This window comes from Rhinoraja longicauda, chromosome 7 (assembly GCF_053455715.1).
Source record: "Rhinoraja longicauda isolate Sanriku21f chromosome 7, sRhiLon1.1, whole genome shotgun sequence".
NCBI classification, from domain to species: domain Eukaryota; kingdom Metazoa; phylum Chordata; class Chondrichthyes; order Rajiformes; family Arhynchobatidae; genus Rhinoraja; species Rhinoraja longicauda.
Genome location: NC_135959.1, coordinates 20,639,811 through 20,663,054, shown reverse-complemented (window position 1 = coordinate 20,663,054; position 23,244 = coordinate 20,639,811). Strand labels below are relative to the sequence as shown.

The following is a 23,244-nucleotide window of genomic DNA, read 5'->3' as shown; positions in this document are numbered from 1 at the left end:
TCGCCCGGTGTGGCCGCGGGACGTTTCAGTGCCCGGTGTGGCCGCGGGACGTTTCAGTGCCCGGTGCGGCTCGGCCGCGGGACGTTTCAATGCCCGGTGCGGCTTGGCCGCTGGACTTAACATCGCCCGGTGTGGCCGCGGGACGTTTCAGTGCCCGGTGCGGCTTGGCCGCTGGACTTAACATCGTCAGCGCTGTTCGGCCGCGGGACGTTTCAGTGCCCGGTGCGGCTCGGCCGTTGGACTTAACATCGCCCGGTGTGGCCGCGGGACGTTTCGGTGCCCGGGGCGGCTCGGCCGGGGGGCCTTCCATCCCCTTGCGGGGGCTGTGCGTGTCGTTTGCCTCGGTAGGGGTCGAGCTGCCTGTCCGTGGGTGCGGGGGGAAGAGAGGGGAAGTTTTGTTGCCTCCATCACAGTGAGGGGGTGTTTGGAGTCACTGTGATGGATGTTTGTGTTGGGGTCGGGTGTCCTGTGTTCTTTTCTTTTTGCTGTATTTTGTGTGACTGCTGAAATTTCGCTCGGTGTTGTGCCGAGTGACAATAAAGTGTTGTTATGTTATGTTATGTTATGTTATGTGTCCAATCCCCTTTACAATTATCAGGCCTTGCAGTTTTGAGGGAATCACTCAGCGAACATTCGAAACAGATGGATTTTTTAATGGCAGCTACTGTCCAGTGGTACCACCGTCATAAAGTACTTCGAGAGACTGGCGATGGTGCACATTAATTTGAGCCTGGACATAAGAGTCAGTATCCCCATCTGCGACTAGATCCTTGACATTCTGACCTATAGTCCACAATCAGGGAGGAGAGGCGACAATTATCCTTCACTATAATGCTCAACACAAGGTGCCCCACAAGGATGTTTCCCGCCCCTTACTATATTCCTTATAGACACATGACTGTGCGGCCATATTCTGCTCTGTGCCCATCCACAGGTTTGGAGATGACACCACTGGGTGGGCCAGATCTCGAGCAATGACGAGGCGAAATACAGGAAGGAGATAGAGAGCTTAGTAACATGGTGCCAGGATAACAATCTTTCCCTTAATATCAGCAAGACGAAGGAGCTAGTCATTGACTAGAGGAAGCGTGGTGGTGTACATGTCCTAATCAGCATCAATGGTGCCAAAGTGGAGATGGTTAAGAGTTTCAAGATCCTAGGAGTAAATATTATCAACATTCTGTCCTGGACCAACCACATTCAAGCCACGGCCAAAAAAGCACATCAATGCCTCTAATTCCTCAGGAGACTGAGGAAATTTGGCATGTCTACAACGACTCTTACCAACAGATGAGCAAAAGGTGTAATGTCAGGTTGCATTACTGCTTGGTTAGGGAAAGGCTCTGCCCATGACCCTAAGAAATTGCAGAGTTATGGATGTGGCCCAGTCCATCACACAGATCGGACTCCCCACCATTGACTACATCTACACTTCACGCTGGACTGGAAAAGCAGCTAACATAATCAGAAACCTTTTTCACCCTGGCCATTCCCTTTTCATCCCGCTCCTGTTGGACATAATATACAAAAGCTTGAAAGGATATACCAACAGACTCATCAAAGTGAGGCAGGTAATAGGTAAACACAGGAGAAGGCTGTTTTCGATTTGCAGATTTTTGCAGATTTTGTTTTAAAAGACGGTGTGAGACAAAAGGATTGAAGAGTTGCGAATTGTGAAACCAGAGGAAGGAATACAGGTTGAGGGGAGGGGAAGAATGGACAGGAGGCCAGGTGGGGCACAGGGTAGGTGGACAGGAGGATAAGAAAGAGGGGTTTGGAGGATTATGGGGGAGGGGGGGGGGAATATGAGGTGCTGTTCCTCCAGTTTGCGTGTGGCCTCGCTCTGGCAATGGAGGAGGCCCAGGACAGACAGGTCAGTATAGGCATGGGAAGGGGAGTTAAAATGGTTAGCAATCGGGAAATCTGTTAGGCCATTGGTGGACTGAATGCAAGTGCTTTCTTACCCTCTTTCCTACCCTCCTGTCCACCTCCCCTGTCCACCAAGCCCAATCTTTTCGTCTTTGTTTCCACACTTGCGTAAATATGGATGAGTTACTGATTTGTTGTTTAAAAAAAAATTGGACAACACATCAGCTTTGTCAGTAGGAAAGACATCAGAGGAGCTTGGAGCGGGCTCATAGAACAGGGCAGTCTTCATGTTTCCACACTCGTCTTCCACAAGAATCCACAATAGTAGAGATGGAAATTCAGTCGCAGTGCCACATAATATGTGATTGACAGACACACCCCAAACCGGAGAACGGACGAACAGAACACCAACCTATACTTCTGCTGCTAACAGGATTGGCCACCCTTAGGCAGGGTGCTCTACACCACTGCTACCTCCGGTCTTTATTTGGTTATATTCCCACCTACGGGGACCAGTTTTGCAATGCACTCCCTGCACAATGAAAACTCACTCCTGCCAGACCCTGGATCATCCCACTGTGCTTTACAGCCATTGCAATATTTGTGGAATGTAGTTACTGTCATAATGTTATTCTATTCCTACTATTAGCACCTCCTCTAAACCCATCTTTGGCTACTTTACATTCCCTATCACATCCTCTTGCCTTGTATCACTACCATTTTTGACATTTAATCTCTCTAGTCTGCTTACTTGTTGATCTTCTAGCTAGTGGATCTTTCCTCCATTCTCCTGTTTCCATGGCTCTGCACTTGGCTACAAACTGCTCAAAAACATTTTTCAATTTGATGAAGATTATCAATCTACAATGTTAACATTTTATCTCTCCATAGATCCCTCTTGAGCAGTCCTGCTTACATCTCCTTATATCACACATCTGATTATGTGCAATGCTGTTGGAACAAAATCTCCTTGGCGATCCAGTGCATGTGATCACATCAATACACATGCAGCACCGAGCAAATGTTGCACTGCTAGAGGTGTCGTCTTATCTATATTATACTACAATTCTGCCCATCTCCTCAAATAGAACGCTCCATGAGAACAACAACAGATATTTATCTTGCTGGTGCCAAAGCTTGAATATCAAAAAAGCACCAAAATGGGTTATCTGCTCTTGCAACAATTTATGTTTCCTGTGGCCCAGTTTTGTGACCGCCTATTGTGCGTTATTCCTCATAGCTGACTACATTAACTCACAGGCTATATTAATATTAACGCACAGGCTGCTTCAAGTCCTTTCTGACTTTAACGTGGTATGTCACATAAACACAATTTTATTACATAGTACTTATAGCACCAGAACACGTCGCTTCCCAACTAATATGTCTGCTCCACACGAGGTGTCAACTTCTCTTCCAATTCCCACCAATGTCTATAACTAAAATGCATCGCCTCCCTTTGCTCAATCGCGCTTTCTGAAAGTGACTTCCAAATTCCCACTACTCTTCGGGGAAAGGAATTCCCCAAGTTCTCTCCTGGATTTACCCGTCTATAGTGCTAGTGTTTGGCTCCATCAATGTGAATTAATCAGCTCCTAGGATAGGCAGCAAGGATAAACCGAGCTACTACAAGCAAGTCAGTTTAACCTCAGAAACGGTAAAGCTTTTGCAAACATTGATATGTACAGGATTAATAGTCACATGAAAGTGGATTAATTAAGGCAAGCCAGAATGATTTATTAAAGGCAAATCATATTTAACCAATTTAATCATTCTTTTGATGAAGTACCAGAGTTGTCGAAGTAATGTAGTGGATGTGGACCTCCAGAAGGCTTTCGCTAAAGTACAATATTACAGGTTCATCAGCACATTGGATAGAAAATGACAGTGATAGCATGAACACAAATGTGGCCAAATTACAGGCAACAGAGGGGAATGGCTGTTCTTCTGATGGCAGCAAGGTGAACAGTGATGTTTCCCAGGAATCAGTCACGGGGCCACTGCTTTTACGATCTGCATTAATGACATAGACTTGGTGATTGCAGGTCACCATTTCTAAATTTGCAGGTGCCCCATAGCATGAGAACATTCTGAAACGATAGCAATAAATTGCCACAGGATATTAATATGCTGGTGTAAAGAGCAGACATGTGGCAGAAGAAGTTTAATTTGCGAGGTGATGCACATTGGTAGGAAGATTGAGCAGAGGAAAAATAAATCTTAATGCTCGGAAGAGGTGTGAGAGCACAGGGACCTGGGGCATGAATGCAAGTCATTGGAAGAGGCAGGGAAGGTTGAAAAAGTAGTTAATACCACATATAAAACCACAGGGTTCATCAGTAAAGGCACAGTGTGTATAAATCGGGAAAGTCATGTTGAACCCTTATAAAACACTGATCCAACCTCAGCTGGAATGCTGCCTTCATTTCTGGTCACCTTATAAGAGAATGGATGTGGATGTACTGAAGGGGGTGCAGAGGAAATTTAAGAGCAGTATTTCAGTGATAAAGTACTAGATTTACAAAGATAGGTTGGGGGAGAGAATTACGAGGGATTTGGACAGAGTTGGTTCCTGTTGATGGATGAGTCAAGGGCTACCTATGATAGATATAAAACAGTGGGGAAAAAATGAAGAGTAGCATGATGAAAACATCTAAGCACGGCTAGAATCTGGAAGGAACTGCCATCAAGGAATTGTATAAGTACATAGCTAGGAAATATTGCAAGACTACGAGAAAGGGGCAAAGGGGTGGAAAACACGAATTGCTCCGTGGAAGACCTAGTGTGTATGCAATGGGCTGAATGGTCAACTCCTCTTTGCTGTAACTATTGTATGCCTATCCTATCAAGCCAAGAAACATGTCAGATAGGAGTTCGTGTCAGTGCAAACAAGTTTTGTTAGCCAGATATAAACAGCTATTGTATTGTATACAACTTTACAGCAGGTGCAAGGTGGGAGGCTAACAAGGACAGCACTAATCAAGGCAAGGGGACAACATTGTGGGAAAGGGTTTCAGCAAAAGGTAATGGAAAAAGTCTTGTTAGTGGACAAGGTGTAGTTTCCAGTTCTGCACTGAGTTGAGCCAAGATTTAGTTCATGCCTGACCAAGTGGGTGACGTGTTGCTCTCCGTAAACATCACCCTCACAAACAGATATTGAAAGAAGTGGGTTGAAAGGACTTGATGTGATTAATTCATCTCAAGTGAGAAGACTCTTAAGTAATGTAAGAAAATAACTGCAGATGCTGGTACAAATCGAAGGTATTTATTCACAAAATGCTGGAGTAACTCAGCAGAACAGGCAGCATCTCAGGAGAGAAGGAATGGGTGACGTTTCGGATGAGGTGGGGCAGGAAGTTAGAGGGAGAACTGGGAAGGGGGGGCGGAAGAAAGGGACAGAGGAACTATCTAAAGTTGGAGAAGGCGATGTTCATACCACTGGGCTGCAAGCTGCCCGAGCGAAATATGAGGTGCTATTCCTCCAATTTCCGGTGGGCCTCACTATGGCACTGGAGGAGGCCCATGACAGAAAGGTCAGACTGGGAGTGGAAGGGGGAGTTGAAGTGCTCAGCCACCGGGAGATCAGGTTGGTTAAGGCGGACTGAGCGCGGGTGTTGAGCGAAACGATCGCCGAGCCTGCATTTGGTTTCGCCGATGTAAAGAAGTTGACATCTAGAGCAGCGGATACAATAGATGAGGTTGGAGGAGGTGCAGGTGAACCTCTGTCTCACCTGGAAAGACTGTTTGGGTCCTTGGATGGAGTTGAGGGGGGAGGTAAAGGGACAGGTGTTGCATCTCCTGCAGTTGCAGGGGAAAGTGCCCGGGGATGGGGTAGTTTGGGTAGGAAGGAACGAGTGGACCAGGGAGTTACGGAGGAAACGGTCTCTGCGGAACGCAGAACGAGGAGGGGATTGGAAGATGTGGCCAGTAGTGGGGTCCCGTTGTAGGTGACGGAAATGTTGGAGGATGATTTGTTGGATACGCTGGCTGATGGGGTGGAAGGTGAGAACGAGGGGGATTCTGTCCTTGCTACGAATGGGGGGAGGGGGAGCAAGAGCAGAGCTGCGGGATGTAGAAGAGACCCTAGTGAGAGCCTCATCTATAATGGAAGAGGGGAAGCCCCGTTTCCTGAAGGTCACTTCAGTGACCAACAAGGTCACTACATTTTTCTTTCCTTTGTCAGATATATCCTCAATCCATTTAGAGGTTGGTTTTAGGGTCAGAGGCTTCTTTATCATTCTAATGTAATTGTTCTCAACTGCTCAAAATACAACTGGAAGATCCAATCCAGTCCAATAATAGCCTGTAAAACTTACCAGATAGCAAACGAGTTAGATGAGGCACCAACAACCTTTCAAATCACCCTTAATGACACCATCAGTTTGGCCAAATTTTCATCCAATTAATTTTATATACCTAATTTAGCTTGTGGAATATTAGCAAACATACCAAACATCAGAAACAATACCAATCTTAAAGATACACAGGGGTGCAGTAATTCAGCAGTTATATTATGATATGCGTTCTGGATTTGTGATTTGAAAACATGGACTCAAATCCACTGAATATGAATTAATGGTCACTACATTACAAATGTCCCACCAGCAGAACCTGCAGCAGCATGGCTTCTGACAAGGCCGAAAGCAGACTAGAGAGACGTGATTCTCATCTTCCCTTTGAAATGCCCTGGAAGGCCACTCAGCCACATCCCAGCCACTCATGGGCCTCCTCCAGTGCCATAGTGAGGCCCACCGGAAATTGGAGGAACAGCACCTCATATTTCGCCTGGGCAGCTTGCAGCCCAGCGGTATGAACATTGACTTCTCCAACTTTAGATAGTTCCTCTGTCCCTCTCTTCCCCTTCCCAGATCTCCCACTGTCTTCCTGTCTCCACCTATATCCTTCCTTTGTCCCGCCCCCCTGACCTCAGTCTAAAGAAGGGTCTCGACCCGAAACGTCACCCATTCCTTCTCTCTTAAGATGCTGCCTGACCTGCTGAGTTACTCCAGCATTTTGTGAATAAATACCTTCGATTTGTACCAGCATCTGCAGTTATTTTCTTACACAGCCACATCCCAGGGTTGAATAAACAAAACAAATTTCTGGCAATCCCAAAGACCAGCCAAGGTAGCATATTTTATCTGAAGAAACACCCATCCCACTACCACATGCAAGTCATTGAAAGACCTTACCTTCAGGTAAGATCCATAGTATTTTGTGACATATGGACTGTCACACTGACTCAGGACAGTTATTTCCTGCTGAATATCTTCAATTTCATCTTCAGCTTCTTCGAGATCAATATTTTTTATGGCCACAATTTTTTGAGTCCGGTTGTCTATTCCTTTAAAAACCTCACCAAAGGAGCCTTTGCCAATCTTCTCCAGCTTTGTAAATAGTAGCTCGGGATCTGCTTTTAAATTCTAAGGAAAGGAAGGAAACAAATCTGAGAAACACAAGGTGATAAACATCATAATGAAAAAAATTGCCTTTAATTAACACATTTTACAAACTCATCAGTTCAGAGCTGATGAAATGAAGTCAGTGTTTACATATGGGAAATATGGCAGTTAATTCGGGCATAGCAAACTCCTGTAAACAACTTGGTGATTTTGACAAGGTCATGTCTTTAGCTGACTACAGATCCTCCCCAGGTTACTCACAACCCATACAAATGAACGACCATTTGGGAGACAGGCGGGATGCCAGCTACAGGACTGCAGGCATCATCTGCCACCTGAGAATGCTGCTCATGAGCACATTTCCAACTTGTAATCTGGAGAAGACCTGCAATAAACACTGGCCAAGGAAGAGCTACCTTATGCTTCATTAGGTGACATGGAACTTTTCACCCAAAAGAACAGATCCAAAGTCTGTTTGTGCTAACCATCCTAAAGCACTTCAAGTTATCAAATAAAACCTGAAAGTTACCCGAGATATACTGGAACACACAATCAGTCACTTGGTCAACGAGGGTTTGAAAGGTATTTTTCAGAGAAAATTAAGCCAGAGGGGTTTTAAGGGCAACCCTTGCGTGAAGGCTGCTTGGATTGCGGATATTCATCCTTACAGAATTTACAAATTACTACCAAGAATAAGGGGTAGGCCATTTAGAACGGAGATGAGGAAGAACTTTTTCAGTCAGAGGGTGGTGAAGGTGTGGAATTCTCTGCCTCAGAAGGCAGTGGAGGCCAGTTCGTTGGATGCTTTCAAGAGAGAGCTGGATAGAGCTCTTAAGGATAGCGGAGTGAGGGGGTATGGGGAGAAGGCAGGAACGGGGTACTGATTGAGAGTGATCAGCCATGATCGCATTGAATGGCGGTGCTGGCTCGAAGGGCTGAATGGCCTACTCCTGCACCTATTGTCTATTGTCTATTGTCTATTGTCTATTGATATGCAACATAATTCACTCTCATGGAATTTATGTGAAAACAGTAAATATATCAAACAATTTTTTTCTAAACTCGTGATTCTTTATGCATAAGCAGATGACGCAGCTTCGCATTGCAGAAAAACAAAATACAGACCATTTTCTACGAGCTCACCATTCCTCATGCCCAAGTAGCACAAAAGTCGCTTGTGCTGAGTTAATTCCAAGCTTGGGGTCAGGGACGAAAAGTCTAAATGTACAGTGACCAATGATTGCATTTCTGTGTGTTCAGGAAAGCAGCAGAAGAGTGTAAAGTTCTCAGTTCTGCAGAGCGGCGGGAAAATTACAAGGTTAGGGTCAAGACCTTCAAGAGATTTATAAACACGAATGAGAATTCCGTATTCCTCAGTGGAATACCGCAAACGTCACTGGCGATTCTGTGCCAGCTTGAAGCCCACACCTGGGTGCTGTCACAGCCAGGAATAACATATTTTATTACAAAATATTGGTTTGAAATAAAGCCTATCCCACCCCCACCCTTCCCGCCATACCTATTATTGTAGATACATTAACTTCTTGTATTTTAGTAACACAAGGTATTGGGAGCCAGATTTATTAAGTTTCACTTGAATGGACTCGTATGACACAAACTCGAACAGCGCATTTGTCTGCAGAATAGGTATAAAAATGTTTGTGAATATTTGTACTAATTATTTTATCACTGTAAGTAATTTTTAAAAAGCCATTAAAAGTGTGATTTTGAAGACATAAAATGAAGTCCTCATAACATATAAAACAAGACTGTATGTTAACCATGTTCTGTATGGCTAATAATTGTGTTCCAACGCGTTGTGTGGAAGATTAAATGCACACAAATCTAGCGCAAGTAAAATAGCTAACTTTGTCAATGTTCACCTCGCCGACCGTGCAACTTATATTAACTTGACATCATCCAAAGCCCAGCCACGTACCGCCCATCGTGCTCCAGCAACAAATTTAGACATCTCAGCCTTGTTTTCAAATCCTTCCAGGACCGTGACCCTTACCTTTCTATGTAACCGACATTAAAACTCGAGGCCGTTCAGCCCGCTGAGTCTATGTCAGCTCCCAATGGAGCAATCCTGTCAGTCCCATTCCCCCCTCCATATTTCCCTGTAGCCCTGCAACTTATTCTGCCTAACATGCCCTCTTATTCTTTTTGTCACTTGCATACACAAGGGATAATTTACAGCAGCCAATTAACCTAACTACACGCTGTTGGGATGCTGGAGGAAACCAGAGCACTTGGGGAAACCTCACATGGTTACAGGGAGAACATGCAAATTCCACTCAAACAGCACCTGAAGTTAAGATTGAACCCGGATGCCTGGAGCAACGAGGCAACAGCACGAAGTGCAGTGCCAATGTAACTTTCCCTAGCCTGGCGAACATTTGTGATATCTCTGATGTTCATAAATCCATCATCGGCAACCATGCCTTCAGCTGCTGTCCATGGCCTAATCCCTCAAATTCCTTGGTTACATTGATTACATTGGACAGTGTTGTCACATGGATTACTGTAAAGTCTAACAGATAGGATGGCATTTTCATGTGTTTACTTAATTTATTGCAGGTTGCCTTGCAGGTTACCAGCTCTGTCATCCCAAACATAACAATCTCATCTAGTTTGTTTTTTGAGCCGATAGTGATTGTGGTGAAAGGATTTTTCTTGCAACACACTGGTGCCAATACTTTAAACAAGCACTGCAAATGTTAGGACCAGCATGCCGTCCTAGCACAAGAGTTTAGTGTGTAACACAAGAGATTGGTGTGCAAAATTAGAGCACATGGTATTGGGGGTAGGGGATTGACATGGATAGAGAACTGGTTGGCAGACAGGAAGCAAAGAGCAGGAATTAACGGGTCCTTTTCAGAACGGCAGGCAGTGACGAGTCAGGGACCGACGAGTGGGTGCTGGGACCCCAGTTGTTTACAATATATATTAACGATTTAGACAAGGAAATTAAATATAACATCTCTAGATTTGCGGATGACACAAAGCTGGGTGGCACTGTGAGATTGATAGGTTGGGTGAGTGGGCAGAAGCATGGCAGATGCAGTATAATGTGGATAAATGCGAGGTTATCCACTCTGGATATCTGAATGGTGTCAGATTAGAAGGGGAGGTGCAACGAGATCTGGGTTTACTTGTACATCATTCAATGAAAGTAAGCATGCAGGTACAGCAGGCAGTGAAGAAAGCTAATGGCATGTTGACCTTCATTGCGAGAGGATTTGAGCAAGGAGGTCCTACTGCAGTTGTACAGGACCCTGGTGAGACCACACCTGGAGTATTGTGTGCAATTTTGGTCTCCTAATGTGAGGAAGGACATTATTGCTATTGAGGGAGTGCAATAATGCAGCTACGGTTCACCAGGTTAATTCCCGGGATGGTGGGACCAACAGATAATGAAAGAATGGGTCGACTGGGCTTGTATTTGCTGGAATTTAGAAGGATGAGAGGGGATCTTATAGAAACATATAAAATTCTTCGAGGATTAGACATGGTAGATGCAGTAAAAATGTTCCCGATGTTGGGGGAGTCCAGAGCCAGGGGTCACAGTTTAATAATAAGGGGTAGGCCATTTAGGACTGAGATGAGGAAAAACCTTTTCACCCAGAGAGATGTGAATCTCTGGAATTCTCTGCTGCAGAAGGCAGTGGAGGCCAATTCACTGGATGTTTTTAAGAGAGAATTTGATTTAGCTCTTAGGGCTAAGGGAATCAAGGGATATGGGGAAAAAGCCGGAACGGGATACTGATTTTGAATGATCAGCCATGATCAGATTGAGCGGTAGTGTTGGTTCGAAGGGCCGAATGGCCTACTCCTGCACCTATTTTCTCTGCTTTGATGTCTCACTCAAAATGTAAATTATAACATCGAAACAAAAAGGGCAACACATTGGTGTAGCTGGTAGAGTTACACCAATGAAACTGGTAGTTGCTGCCTAACAGCGCCAGAGACCTGGGTTTAATCCTGACTACAGGTGCTGTCTGTACGGAATTTGTATGTTCTCCGTGTTCACTTGGATTTTCCCCAGGTGCTCCGGTTTCCTCCTACACTCTGAAGACGTAAGGGTTTGTAGGTTAATTGGCTTCCGTAAATTGTACATTGCCCTTAATACGTAGGATAGTGCTAGCATACGGGGTGATCGCTGGGCCGAAGGGCCTGTTTCCATGCTTTATCTCTAAAGTCTAATGCTACTCAGCCCAACAGCTCATAGCCAGAGCTAAACAGCCTCCTTTAGTCCTTCTTCATCATACCTAATCAATGCATTTTTCTGTTCTTTTCTCCCAAGTTTCTCCTTCAACCCATCTCTCCTCAACCCTTTCTCGCCTTCCACATTTGCGGCCACCGCTGGATTTATATTTATTCTAATCTTTACTCAGTTCATGAAGTGAAATCTCGCTTCTGCTAAGCACAAGTCAACAAAAGCAGATAGTTCATGTTTTATTCTAATTCCATAAACTCTTCACTTTTGTTGGACAAAAGAATCAAAGTCCATATTGATACATTGGCTTAATAACAATCTAAATCTCACCCCTTGTTATGCATCCACTGCTGCTCAGTGCCTACCACTCCTGCATCCAGGCAAAAGATTGCAGGTCTTGGACCCACTTTAGAGCCTTGACACCAAAGCCATAGAGCACACAAACAGTCCCTTTGGCTTAACTTACTCCTGCCGACCAAAATGCCCTTCTAAGCTTGTCCCATTTGCCTGTTTTTGGTCTATTTCCTTCTAAACCTTCTCTATCCATACAAATGTATTCTAAATGTTTTTATTGTACTAACTCAACAAGTTCTTCTGGCAGCTAATTCCAGATGTGCACCACGCTCTGGTGAAGTTGCCCCTCAGGTCCCTTGTAAATGTTGGTCCTTTCACCATAAACTTCTGCCCATTAGTTTTTGATTCCCCAATAATGAGAAACTCTTCATGACTTTTTACACCTAAATGTCACTTCTAAGTGCCCTAGATTTCCAAGAATAATGTCCTAGCCTGCCCAACCTCTCCCTATAACTCAAGCCTTCTAGTCCTGACAACATCCTCGAAAATCTTCTTTGTACGAATCTAGGTCGATTTTTCCAGTGCACTGGAAAATGGAATGGTCACAACCCTTCGTGGATATAAAAGAATACACAGCACAAAAGAATAGGGGAGACCTCCACAAAACTCATGGTGAAGTGAGTGATTTCTGGATGCTGTGTTCCACACAATACAACAATGACCTTATTTCAACATGCACTTTTCCCAGGATTGGATCTGGGATGAATGGTCAAGAATGGTGCAAGAGATGTTTTTTTATTTTAATTTCAGATAGATTATAGCTACCTAACCATCAGCTTGAAGAATTAAAAGTAAGTAAAGATAGGCACCCGATGGTCGCAATGGACAGGATGGGCCCCGACGGCATGTTTTTGTTCTGTCGGCCCTCATTCCAAGCATATCCTGAAACTAAAGATGTCCAGACATCTTAGGATTTATGTTGAGAGAAACACAGTGTAAAGATCGTGGTACACTGCAAAAGCTACACTGTAATTGGTAATAACAGCCTCGTCTAATTTTACACACATATGTGTATATATAAATATATACACACCCACACTGGCATCCAGGAATAATGCAGCAATTTCTGCTCATTACTCAATTTGTGGGACTTCGCATAGTTTCAAATGCTCTCCGAGCTCACCGTGTGTGCCGGGCAGCATTTCTTCCCAAATCACAGGGGAAGTGTTTGCGCATTTTAAGAGGTGCACTGTGGCAAGCTGGAGTATAGAATGCTTACTTGTAATGTGTATTATTCAATTAAGCATTAAGCTCAATTAAACAGTAAGCTTAAACATAACCAAGGCTGGGAGCTAATCATGCAGGGGTATTCGATATTCAGGAAGGATAGACAGAAAGGAAGAGGAGGTGGGGTGGCATTGCTGGTTAAAGAGTGGATTAATGCAGTAGCAAGGAGAGACATTAGCTTGGATACTGCATAATCGGTATGGGTAAAACTGCAAAATAGCCAAAGGCAGAAAACGCTTGTTGGAGTGGTATACAGACCACCAAACAGCAGTAGGGAGGTTGGGGTTAGCATCAAGCAGGAAATTAGGGGTGCGTGTAGCAAAGGTACCTGGGTATCGTGGATGACTTTAATCTACACATAGATTGGGCCAACCAAATTGGTAACAGTGCTGAGGAGGAGGATTTCCTGGAATGTATGCGGGATGGGTTTTTAAACCAATATGTAGAGGAACCGATTAGAGGGCAGGCCATCCTAGACTGGGTATTGTGTAATGAGGAAGGATTAGTTAGTGATCTTGTTGTGCAAGGCCCCTTGGGCAACAGTGGCCATAAAATGGTGCAATTCTGCATTAGGATGGAGAGTGACACGGTTAATTCAGAGATTAGGGACCTGAACTTGAATAAAGGTGACTTTGAAGGTATGAGATGGGAATTGGCTAGGATAGACGGGCAAATTATACTTAATGGGTTGACAGTGGAGATGCAATGGTGAAGATTTAAAGACCGCCTGGATGAACTCCAGAAATTGTTCATCCCTGTCTGGCGAAAAAATAAAACTGGGAAGGCGGTTTCCGAAGGAAGTCAAGGATAGTGTTAAAGCCAAGGAAGAGGCATATAAATTGGCCAGAAGCAGCAGCCAACCAGGGGACTGGGAGAAATTTGGCCCTGGTAAGATCACATCTGGAGTATTGTGTACAGTTTTGGTCGCCTAATTTGAGGAAGGACATCCTTGTAATTGAGGCAGCGAGATTGGTTCACGAGATTGATCCCTGGGATGGCGGGACTGTCATATGAGGAAAGATTGAAAAGACTAGGCTTGTATTCACTGGACTTTAGAAGGATGAGAAGGGATCTTATAGAGACATATAAAATTATAAAAGGACTGGACAAGCTAGATGCAGGAAAAATGTTCCCAATGTTGGGCGAGTCCAGAACCAGCGGCCACAGTCTTAGAATAAAGGGGAGGTCATTTAAAACTGAGGTGAGAAGGAACTTTTTCACCCAGAGTTGTGAATTTGAGGGAATTCTTTGCCACAGAGGGCAGTGGAGGCAAAATCACTGGATGGATTTAAGAGAGAGTTAGAGAGAGCTCTAGGGGCTAGTGGAATCAAGGATATTCCGAGTCAGCATGGATTTACGAAGGGGAAATCATGCTTGACAAATCTACTGGAATTTTTTGAGGATGTAACTAGGAAAATTGACAGGGGAGAGTCAGTGGATGTGGTGTACCTCGACTTTCAGAAAGCCTTCGACAAGGTCCCACATAGGAGATTAGTGGGCAAAATTAGAGCACATGGTATTGGGGGTAGGGTACTGACATGGATAGAAAATTGGTTGACAGACAGAAAGCAAAGAGTGGGGATAAATGGGTCCCTTTCGGAATGGCAGGCAGTGACCAGTGGGGTACCGCAAGGTTCGGTGCTGGGACCCCAGCTATTTACGATATACATTAATGACTTAGATGAAGGGATTAAAAGTACCATTAGCAAATTTGCAGATGATACTAAGCTGGGAGGTAGTGTGAATTGTGAGGAAGATGCAATAAGGCTGCAGGGTGACTTGGACAGGTTGTGGGAGTGGGCGGATACATGGCAGATGCAGTTTAATGTAGATAAGTGTGAGGTTATTCACTTTGGAAGTAAGAATAGAAAGGCAGATTATTATCTGAATGGTGTCAAGTTAGGAAGAGGGGATGTTCAACGAGATCTGGGTGTCCTAGTGCATCAGTCACTGAAAGGAAGTATGCAGGTACAGCAGGCAGTGAAGAAAGCCAATGGAATGTTGGCCTTCATAACAAGAGGAGTTGAGTATAGGAGCAAAGAGGTCCTTCTACAGTTGTACCGGGCCCTGGTGAGACCGCACCTGGAGTACTGTGTGCAGTTTTGGTCTCCAAATTTGAGGAAGGATATTCTTGCTATTGAGGGCGTGCAGCGTAGGTTCACTAGGTTAATTCCCGGAATGGCGGGACTGTCGTATGTTGAAAGGCTGGAGCAATTAGGCTTGTATACACTGGAATTTAGAAGGATGAGGGGGGAATCTTATTGAAACATATAAGATAATTAGGGGATTGGACACATTAGAGGCAGGAAACATGTTCCCAATGTTGGGGGAGTCCAGAACAAGGGACCACAGTTTAAGAATAAGGGGTAGGCCATTTAGAACGGAGATGAGGAAGAACTTTTTCAGTCAGAGAGTGGTGAAGGTGTGGAATTCTCTGCCTCAGAAGGCAGTAGAGGCCAGTTCGTTGGATGCTTTCAAGAGAGAGCTGGATAGAGCTCTTAAGGATAGCGGAGTGAGGGGGTATGGGGAGAAGGCAGGAACGGGGTACTGATTGAGAGTGATCAGCCATGATCGCATTGAATGGCGGTGCTGGCTCGAAGGGCTGAATGGCCTACTCCTGCACGTATTGTCTATTGTCTATATGGGGAGAAGGTAGGCACGGGTTATTGATTGTGGATGATCAGCCATGATCACAATGAATGGCGGTGCTGGCTCGAAGGGCCTCCTCCTGCACCTATTTTCAATGTTTCTATGTTTCTATGTAACTCAACAGTGGAGGACAAAGGGGTTAATTAAGAGGGGGGAAAAGAGCACGAACGAAAGCTTGCAGGAAATATAAAAACTGACTTTAAAAGTTTCTTTGGGTATGAAAAAAGGAAAAGATTAGTGAAGATGAATGTAGGTTCTTTAGTCAGAGACAGGTGAATTTATAATGGGGAAACAAAGAAATGGCAGAACAGTTAAACGAGTACTTTGGTTCTGTCTTCACTCTGGAAGACACAAACAATACTCGGGGTCCAAGGATCTAGTGGGAGGAACTGAAGGGAATCCACATTAGTCAGAAAATGGTGTTAGGTAAACTGTTGGGACTGAAGGCAGATATATCTCCAGGGCCAGATGGTCTGCATCCCAGAGTACTCTAGGAGGTGGCCCTAGAAATCGTGGCTGCATTGGTGATCATTTTCCAATGTTCTCTTGACTCTGGATCAGTTCCTGTGGTCTGGAGGGTAGCCAATGTAACTCCACTTTTAAAGAAACGAGGGAGAGAGAAAAGGGGAAATTATAGACCAGTTAGCCTTACATCCGTAGTGGGAAAGATGCTGGAGTTGATTATTAAAGATGTTATAGCAGCGCATTTGGAAAGCAGTGACGGGATTGGAAAAAGTCAGCATGGATTTATGAAGTGAAAATCATGCTTGACTACTCTTTTGGAATTTTTTGACGTAACAAGTAGAATGGATAAGGGAGAGCCAGTGGATGTGGTGTATCTGGACTTTCAAAAAGCCTTTGACAAGGTCCCACACAAGGGATTAGTGTGCAAAATTAGAGCACATGGTATTGAGGGTAGAGTATTGACATTGCTAGAGAACTGGTTGGCAGACAAGAAGCAGAGTAGGAATTAACGGGTCCTTTTCAGAATGGCACGCAGTGACTTGTGGGGTTGTTTACAATATATATTAATGATTTAGACCAGCGTTTCTCAACTGGGGTTGTCCGGAACGCTAGGGTTCCGCTAGAGGTCGCTAGGGGTTCAGAGTGAAATAGCCGTGAATCATTTCAAACCAGATCAAATGCACTTTTTTAAAGTTAAGTATTGCATGCAAATCTGAAAAGATTGGGTGAAAATTCTGGGTTATTTATTCAGTACTGGGCCCGCCACCGATTTTCCAGCAACTGGCGGTCCGGTGCCTCCTTAAATCCGGACAAAGTTACGAGAGCGCACTTGAAATCCCCCCGCCCTGGAAGTCTCCCTGGAAATGTGGCACCTTGGCTGGGCAAGGCAGCCAATCTCGACCTCATCGGCACCTCCACGGCCAATCGGTAGGTTGAATTTGCAACCTGCAGTCGAGGCTCTGGAACGCCAGCCCAGCTGGAGCCAGCACATCTATCCCCATAGCCGACTTCCTTGGCTGGCTTTGCAGGCTGGTTTTTTGGCCCCCCCAGCAGCCTAGGTGGACCGTTCCAGGACCGTTGTACCCTTCTTGGAGGCCACAAACTCCTTTGGTCCAGTAAAATGGATAAACCAGAAAAGCTCTGGAACCAAGAGTGCCAGAAAACCAGTGGTGGAATGAGTAAATATTAAATTTAAGTGCAAGATTATATAACATTTAGGGATGTTATATGAATTAAATTTTTTTAACTATGTTTATTTTTGTTAGTTTATGAAAATGTTGTGTTTATGTATGTTTTTGTTAGTTTATGAAGTTTATGTGTGTTTCTCTCTCTCTCTCTCCTCCAAGGTTAGTTCTTCTGTTTGCCTTTATTTGCTTCAGTTTTATTTGTTTAAGTGTTATTTATCAAGTTATTTACCTTCAGTTCATTTTCAAGTTTGATTTGTTTTTTTTTGCATTGTCAATAAACTTGAGAAAAACGCAAGTTATTTTTTGCTTAAACCAGTTATCAGAAAAATATATTATGTTTGCCTTATGAACTTTAAGTTTATGAAAGAGAAATATAGAGATTTTAAAAATATCTCTTTTATGTAGGGGTTCCCTGAGACATGAAAATTATTTCAAGGGTTCCCCAAAGGTAAAAAGGTTGAGAAACGCTGATTTATACGAAGGAATTAAATGTAACATCTCTATGTTTGTGGATGACACAAAGCTGGGTGGCAGTGTGAGCTGCGAGGACAATGCTCTGAGGCTGCACAGTGACTTGGATAGGTTGGGTGAGGGGCAGCAGCATGGCTGATGCAATATAATATGGATAAATGTGAGGTTATCCACTTTGGTGGCAAGAACAGGAAGGCAGATTATTATCTATATGATGTCAGATTAAAAGGGGAGGTGCAACAAGATCTGGGTGTGTTTGTACATCAGTGACTGAAACTAATCATGTAGGTACAGTAGGTAGTGAAGAAAGCTTTCATTGCGAGAGGATTTGAGTTTAGGAGCAAGGAGGTCCTACTGCAGTTGTACAGGTGAGACCACACCTGGAGTATTGTGTGCAACTTTGGTCTCCTAATTTGAGGAAGGACATTATTGCTATTGAGGGAGTGCAGGGTAGGTTCACCATGTTAATTCCCGGGATGGCAGGACTGACATATGATGAAAGAATGGTTCGACTGGGTCGCTGGAATATAGAAGGATGAGAGGGGAACTTACAGAAACATATAAAATTCTTAGAGGATTGGACAGGGTAGATGCAGGAAAAATGTTCCCGGTGTTTGGAGAGTCCAGAGCCAGGGCTCACAGTATAAGAATAAGGGGCAGGCCATTTAGGGTTGAGATGAGGAAACACTATTTCACCCAAAGAGTTGTGAAAAGGTGGAATTCTCTACCACAGAAGGCAGTGGAGGCCAATGGATGTTTTCAAGAGAGAGTTAGATTTAGCTCTTAGGGCTAAGGGAATCAAGGGATATGGGGAGAAAGCCGGAATGGGATACTGATTTTGAATGATCAGCTATGATCATATTGAATGGTGGTGCTGGCTCGAAGAGCCGAATGGCCTACTCCTGCACCTATTTTCTATATTTCTACGTTTCTATTATAGAAATGCCTATGTTTCTCCACAGCATATTGCTCTGGAAAAGAATCCCTCTTTAAGGTAACCTAGCTCTAATCATTAAGCCGAACCCCAATGATTTTAAGCATTGCTTCGATTTAACATTGAGGATGTAGCAAATCATGCAAAATGCAATTGCTTCCTGATTCAGTAACAAGGTTGAAAAAATGATCTGGTTCTACTTAGCAAAATTCTAAAATAGATTACATTCCATATGCACAATGCAAATAATCTTCATGCAGGTATAATCATGCATCTTCTTTAAAATCATGCATCTTCTCCAAAAATACTCCGGAAGCGCTGGAGTAATCATGGGTCAGGCAGCATCCCTGGGGAACATGGTGACGTTTCCTCGGACTGCAAAATCGCTTGCATGCTGCCTGATCCGCTGAGTTATTCCAGCACTTTGTGTCCTTTTGCGTAAACCAGCATCTGCAGTTCCTTGTTTCTAAAGTTTGATTCCAGCTTAACAGAATTTTCACCAAATGAGATAAACACAAAAAACTGGAGTAACTCAGCAGGACAGGCAGCATCTCTGGAGAGAAGGAAAGGGTGACGTTTCAGGTCGAGACCCTTCTTCAAATAAGGTATGCTTATCATATGAAATGAGGTATGTTTTAAAGAAGGTCTCAGTGGGAAAAGAGGCCGAAAGGATTTGGGATTAAATTCACAAAGGCTTGGCAGCTAAAAGCATGCCTGCCAACTGTGCACCAATTAAAGTTGAAGCCAGAAAACTAGAGTAGTCTTGACATCTGTGGCGACATTTCGAACTTTTTTACTTTAAAGTGAGCCCAACAATGTAGAGAGGACGAACTAGCTGCGTTTACAGGGAAGGGCCAATGCTTGACAAGTGTTTTATTTTATCTGGTGCAAGGTTCCTTAGAAAGGAATTTTATCTGGTTGCAATGTTATTATTGCACTTCCGGAGTATTTTTAGAGAAGATCAGTTTATACCTGCACGAAGATTATTGGCATTGTGCATATGGAATGTAATCTATTTTGAGAAGGCGCTGTGAACTGTTTGCGTGCTACTGTATGTTTCTTTTTTTTTTTTAAATTAGTACCTAATCAGATGTACAGCACTTTGGTCAATGTGGGTTGTTTTTAAATGTGCTATACAAATAAAATTGACTTGACTTGACTTGACTATTTTAGAATTTTGCTAAGTAGAACCAGACATTTTGTGTCAGTCTCCTATTCTTTCTCATCTCATTCTATTATTTCCTATCGTTTTTCCCTCAAATGAGGATCCAGCCTTCCATAAAATGCATCCACTTTTTTCACCTCACATGTCAAGTGTTTAAATGTCATATGCACCGGACCAGAACAATGAAATTCTTACTTGCTGCAGCTTTACAGGCATAAATAGTAATGCAACATCCCAACAAATAAATATACAATAAAAAATAATGCATAAATTATCAGTTAACCATAGCATAATAGTGCAAGCCAAAGTACGTAATGCATTCCTATACAAAATCCACAGTAGTTTGGTACTGAGGCAAGGTGTGGTTAGGGTTGTGCAGTGTGGTTTAAGAGGCTGATGGCTGAAGGCAAGAAGCTATTCTTGAACTTGAAAGTCATGGTTCTCAGGCTCCTGTACGACCATTCCAGCAGAGAGATGAGAACATGGTGTTTGATGATATTAGCTGCCTTATACATACCATAGTGACCGTCGTGGGCATGTCCCACATTTTCCCCTCTCTCTTGTTAAGGTCTTTGCTTTGGATTACCAAATAAACTGCTTTACTGATGACCATTTTACGTTACATTGCTGGGAAGGTGGTGGTAGTGGGGAGGGGGAGTACCTGGCTAGCCCATAATGGGAATTTATCTGCAAATACATCTATCAATAAGCGTTAAAACAGCAGATTATCTGGCTTGTATCACACAGTTTTTTAGAGGAACCGTGGTGGGGAGGGGGAGATCCTGGCTAGCCCACAATGGGAAAATTTATTTGCAGAATCTGACAGATATACATCCATTAATAAGCGTTACAACAGCAGATTACCTGGTTTGTATCACACTGTTGTTTAGAGGGAGCCAGCTGTGGCAAAACAAGTGCTGCATTTCACACGATATCTGTGAACGTGTTTCAACAGTAAGCATTTAAATGACTGTACTTTGGGATAGTTGAGACTGTGAGAGGCACTATGGAAATGAAAATCAATTTACCTTATTATTAAAAGCTGGAACACAGGAGAGCAGTTCATAGTTAAAGGTATCTTATAGTATGGCTAAAAAAGGAAGAGGTGTGTAATTGCACGCTTGAATTCATCTGCAGTCAAGTATATAATTAACTCCTGGAGAAAAAGATTCAATATCTCTACTTGGGAGAAATTAACTTTAGACAGATGTAATATAATCACAAGGTCAAATTAACCTGCATTACCGTTTTGCTATTGGTGGTTACTGAACCAGCAATCTATATGTCAATATAACACTTAAGCAGATTTTTTAAACCATGACTTTTAAAGGTTTGTCAGATAATACAGGTGACACCCAAAGTACTTGAGATTTTTGCAATGTAGTTAATTCACTGCAACGTTACGACCAAATACAAACACTATTTATCAAAGTCTTCATGCACATTGCTTGTACAGTGAATATTTTGCAGCATGGCTGTTATTACTAAATGAATCAAGGACAATATTAGAAATCAAATTGACAATACAGACTGTAACAAATTGCAAATAATGATTTGCAGGTTCCAGCCAAATCAAACAGCAGTCTGCCAAGTGGCACATCACCTAAGCATATCATGTCAAACTGAGCATTTTAGATGTCATGTAGTGTCATAGTACAGGAAACGAAAAAAACTTTTACAGCCACAAGATGGAGACAAAATGCTTTTTTCACATATTTTGATTAAAAAGGCACCGACTTTGCACCCTTGTTAATTTTTGCAGTAAAAACATAACAGTTGGCAGAGCCGTTTAACTCATGCCCTTCACAATGCATTCAGCACATCATGGCTGAGCAAGACCTCTGAAGGAGTTCTTCACTTAGTTTCTCTCCCTGCACTTGTCCCATAAACTTGCAATTTTTTTTCTTCTCAAAGGCTTATCTATCCAATTCCCATCTTAAAAGCTTGAGTGAATTTATTACATTGCAGATGAAAATTCATTGCATAAAATAAGAGTCCCATTTCTCCAGATACCCTTGTCTATGATCTTATATCCCGTCCTCTGGTCATTCCCATGGTCTGTAGTGGAATCAGTCCCAAACCAATTACCCTTTCAAAACCCTTCATAACTTAATGTTCACGGGTTATTTGCTTCATCAGTTGACAGACGAATTTCCAGCCATTTGCCTTCACCGCACTGTATGATATTGCGTAATAATTTGTCCTTAAATAGCACATTAATGTAGCAAATGACCAGGTGGCTATCTAGGAGTAACTAGCAAACAAAGGGAGATGTGTAGAGAGGTGACCAAAAGCTTAGTCAGAGAGATACATTTTGATACGAATTTTTAAGGAGGCTTAGAGGGGAAAAGTCAGAGACTGAAGCAAAGGCTTCAAAAGGTTAGCTGACTAGTTAGCACGCAACAAAAGCTTTTCACTGTACAATAAACTGAAACTGAACTGATTGATGGTTGCTCTACCAATTGTGGAACGATCAGACTCAGGGGGACTGGATTTGGGGAAGGACAGTGATCGTGGATTGCAGGAGAAGTGGCAATTTGAGGTAATGTGGTGTTTTCGGGGTTGGGGAGGGAGAAAGACACATTGGAGGAATGTGAAAATGGACGAGAAATTTAAAACCAAGTCTTCACATAATCATAGAGCATGGAGAGTGGACAAAAGTTGTCCAATCGCCTGGGCTTTCTACCAATCTCCTTTATTTAAGATTTCCAGCAACTGTGCCTTCTTTGTCTCGTAATGACAGCATGTTTTTTTTGTTTCTCTTTCCTCTGACCTCCCTTAATTTATTCTTCCCCCCAGAAAGATTGGCAGCAACCTTCTTCATCCTCTATCATTTGAGGCAAAGCTATTTCATTCATTTCCTCTTGGTCTCCATCTAATTGAGACATTTCAAATTATTCACCGAAACATAAGACATGCCCGTTTTCTAAATTTACTCAGACCCCAGTTCTGAGGAAACGTCTTAACCATGAATATTAACCATCAGTCTGAAGAAGGGACCAGAAATGTTGCCTCCAGGCTCTGCCGTATCCACTGAGTTTCTTCTGCATTTTGTGTTTTGCTCATGATTTCATTTTGCAGTTCCTTGTGTCTCAATGTTAACCCTGTCTTTCTCTTCAGATGCTGCCTGATCATCTGGACCCTTCCAGCATTTCTGTTTTTATTTCAGATACAATAACATTTTTTTGAGGATTTATGGTACAAGTTAGGACATCGGTCCTAAAAAGCTTAAAAGCGCATGCCACCAGATTCAAGAACAACTTCTACCCCATCATTTTCAAATTCTTGAATGGACCTCATAA

The 23,244-nt window shown here is 43.3% G+C and overlaps 1 protein-coding gene across 1 annotated transcript in view; it reads right to left on the bottom strand.

The window, feature by feature from the left end:
• Positions 1 to 23,244, bottom strand: part of LOC144595493 (serine/threonine-protein kinase 24) — a 45,328-nt gene that overhangs the window by 18,813 nt on the left and 3,271 nt on the right. Inside the window, exon 3 of the mRNA XM_078403020.1 lies at positions 7,062 to 7,292. Within this exon, the coding sequence (XP_078259146.1) occupies positions 7,062 to 7,292 (231 nt within the window). The remainder of the gene's footprint in view (positions 1 to 7,061; positions 7,293 to 23,244) is intronic.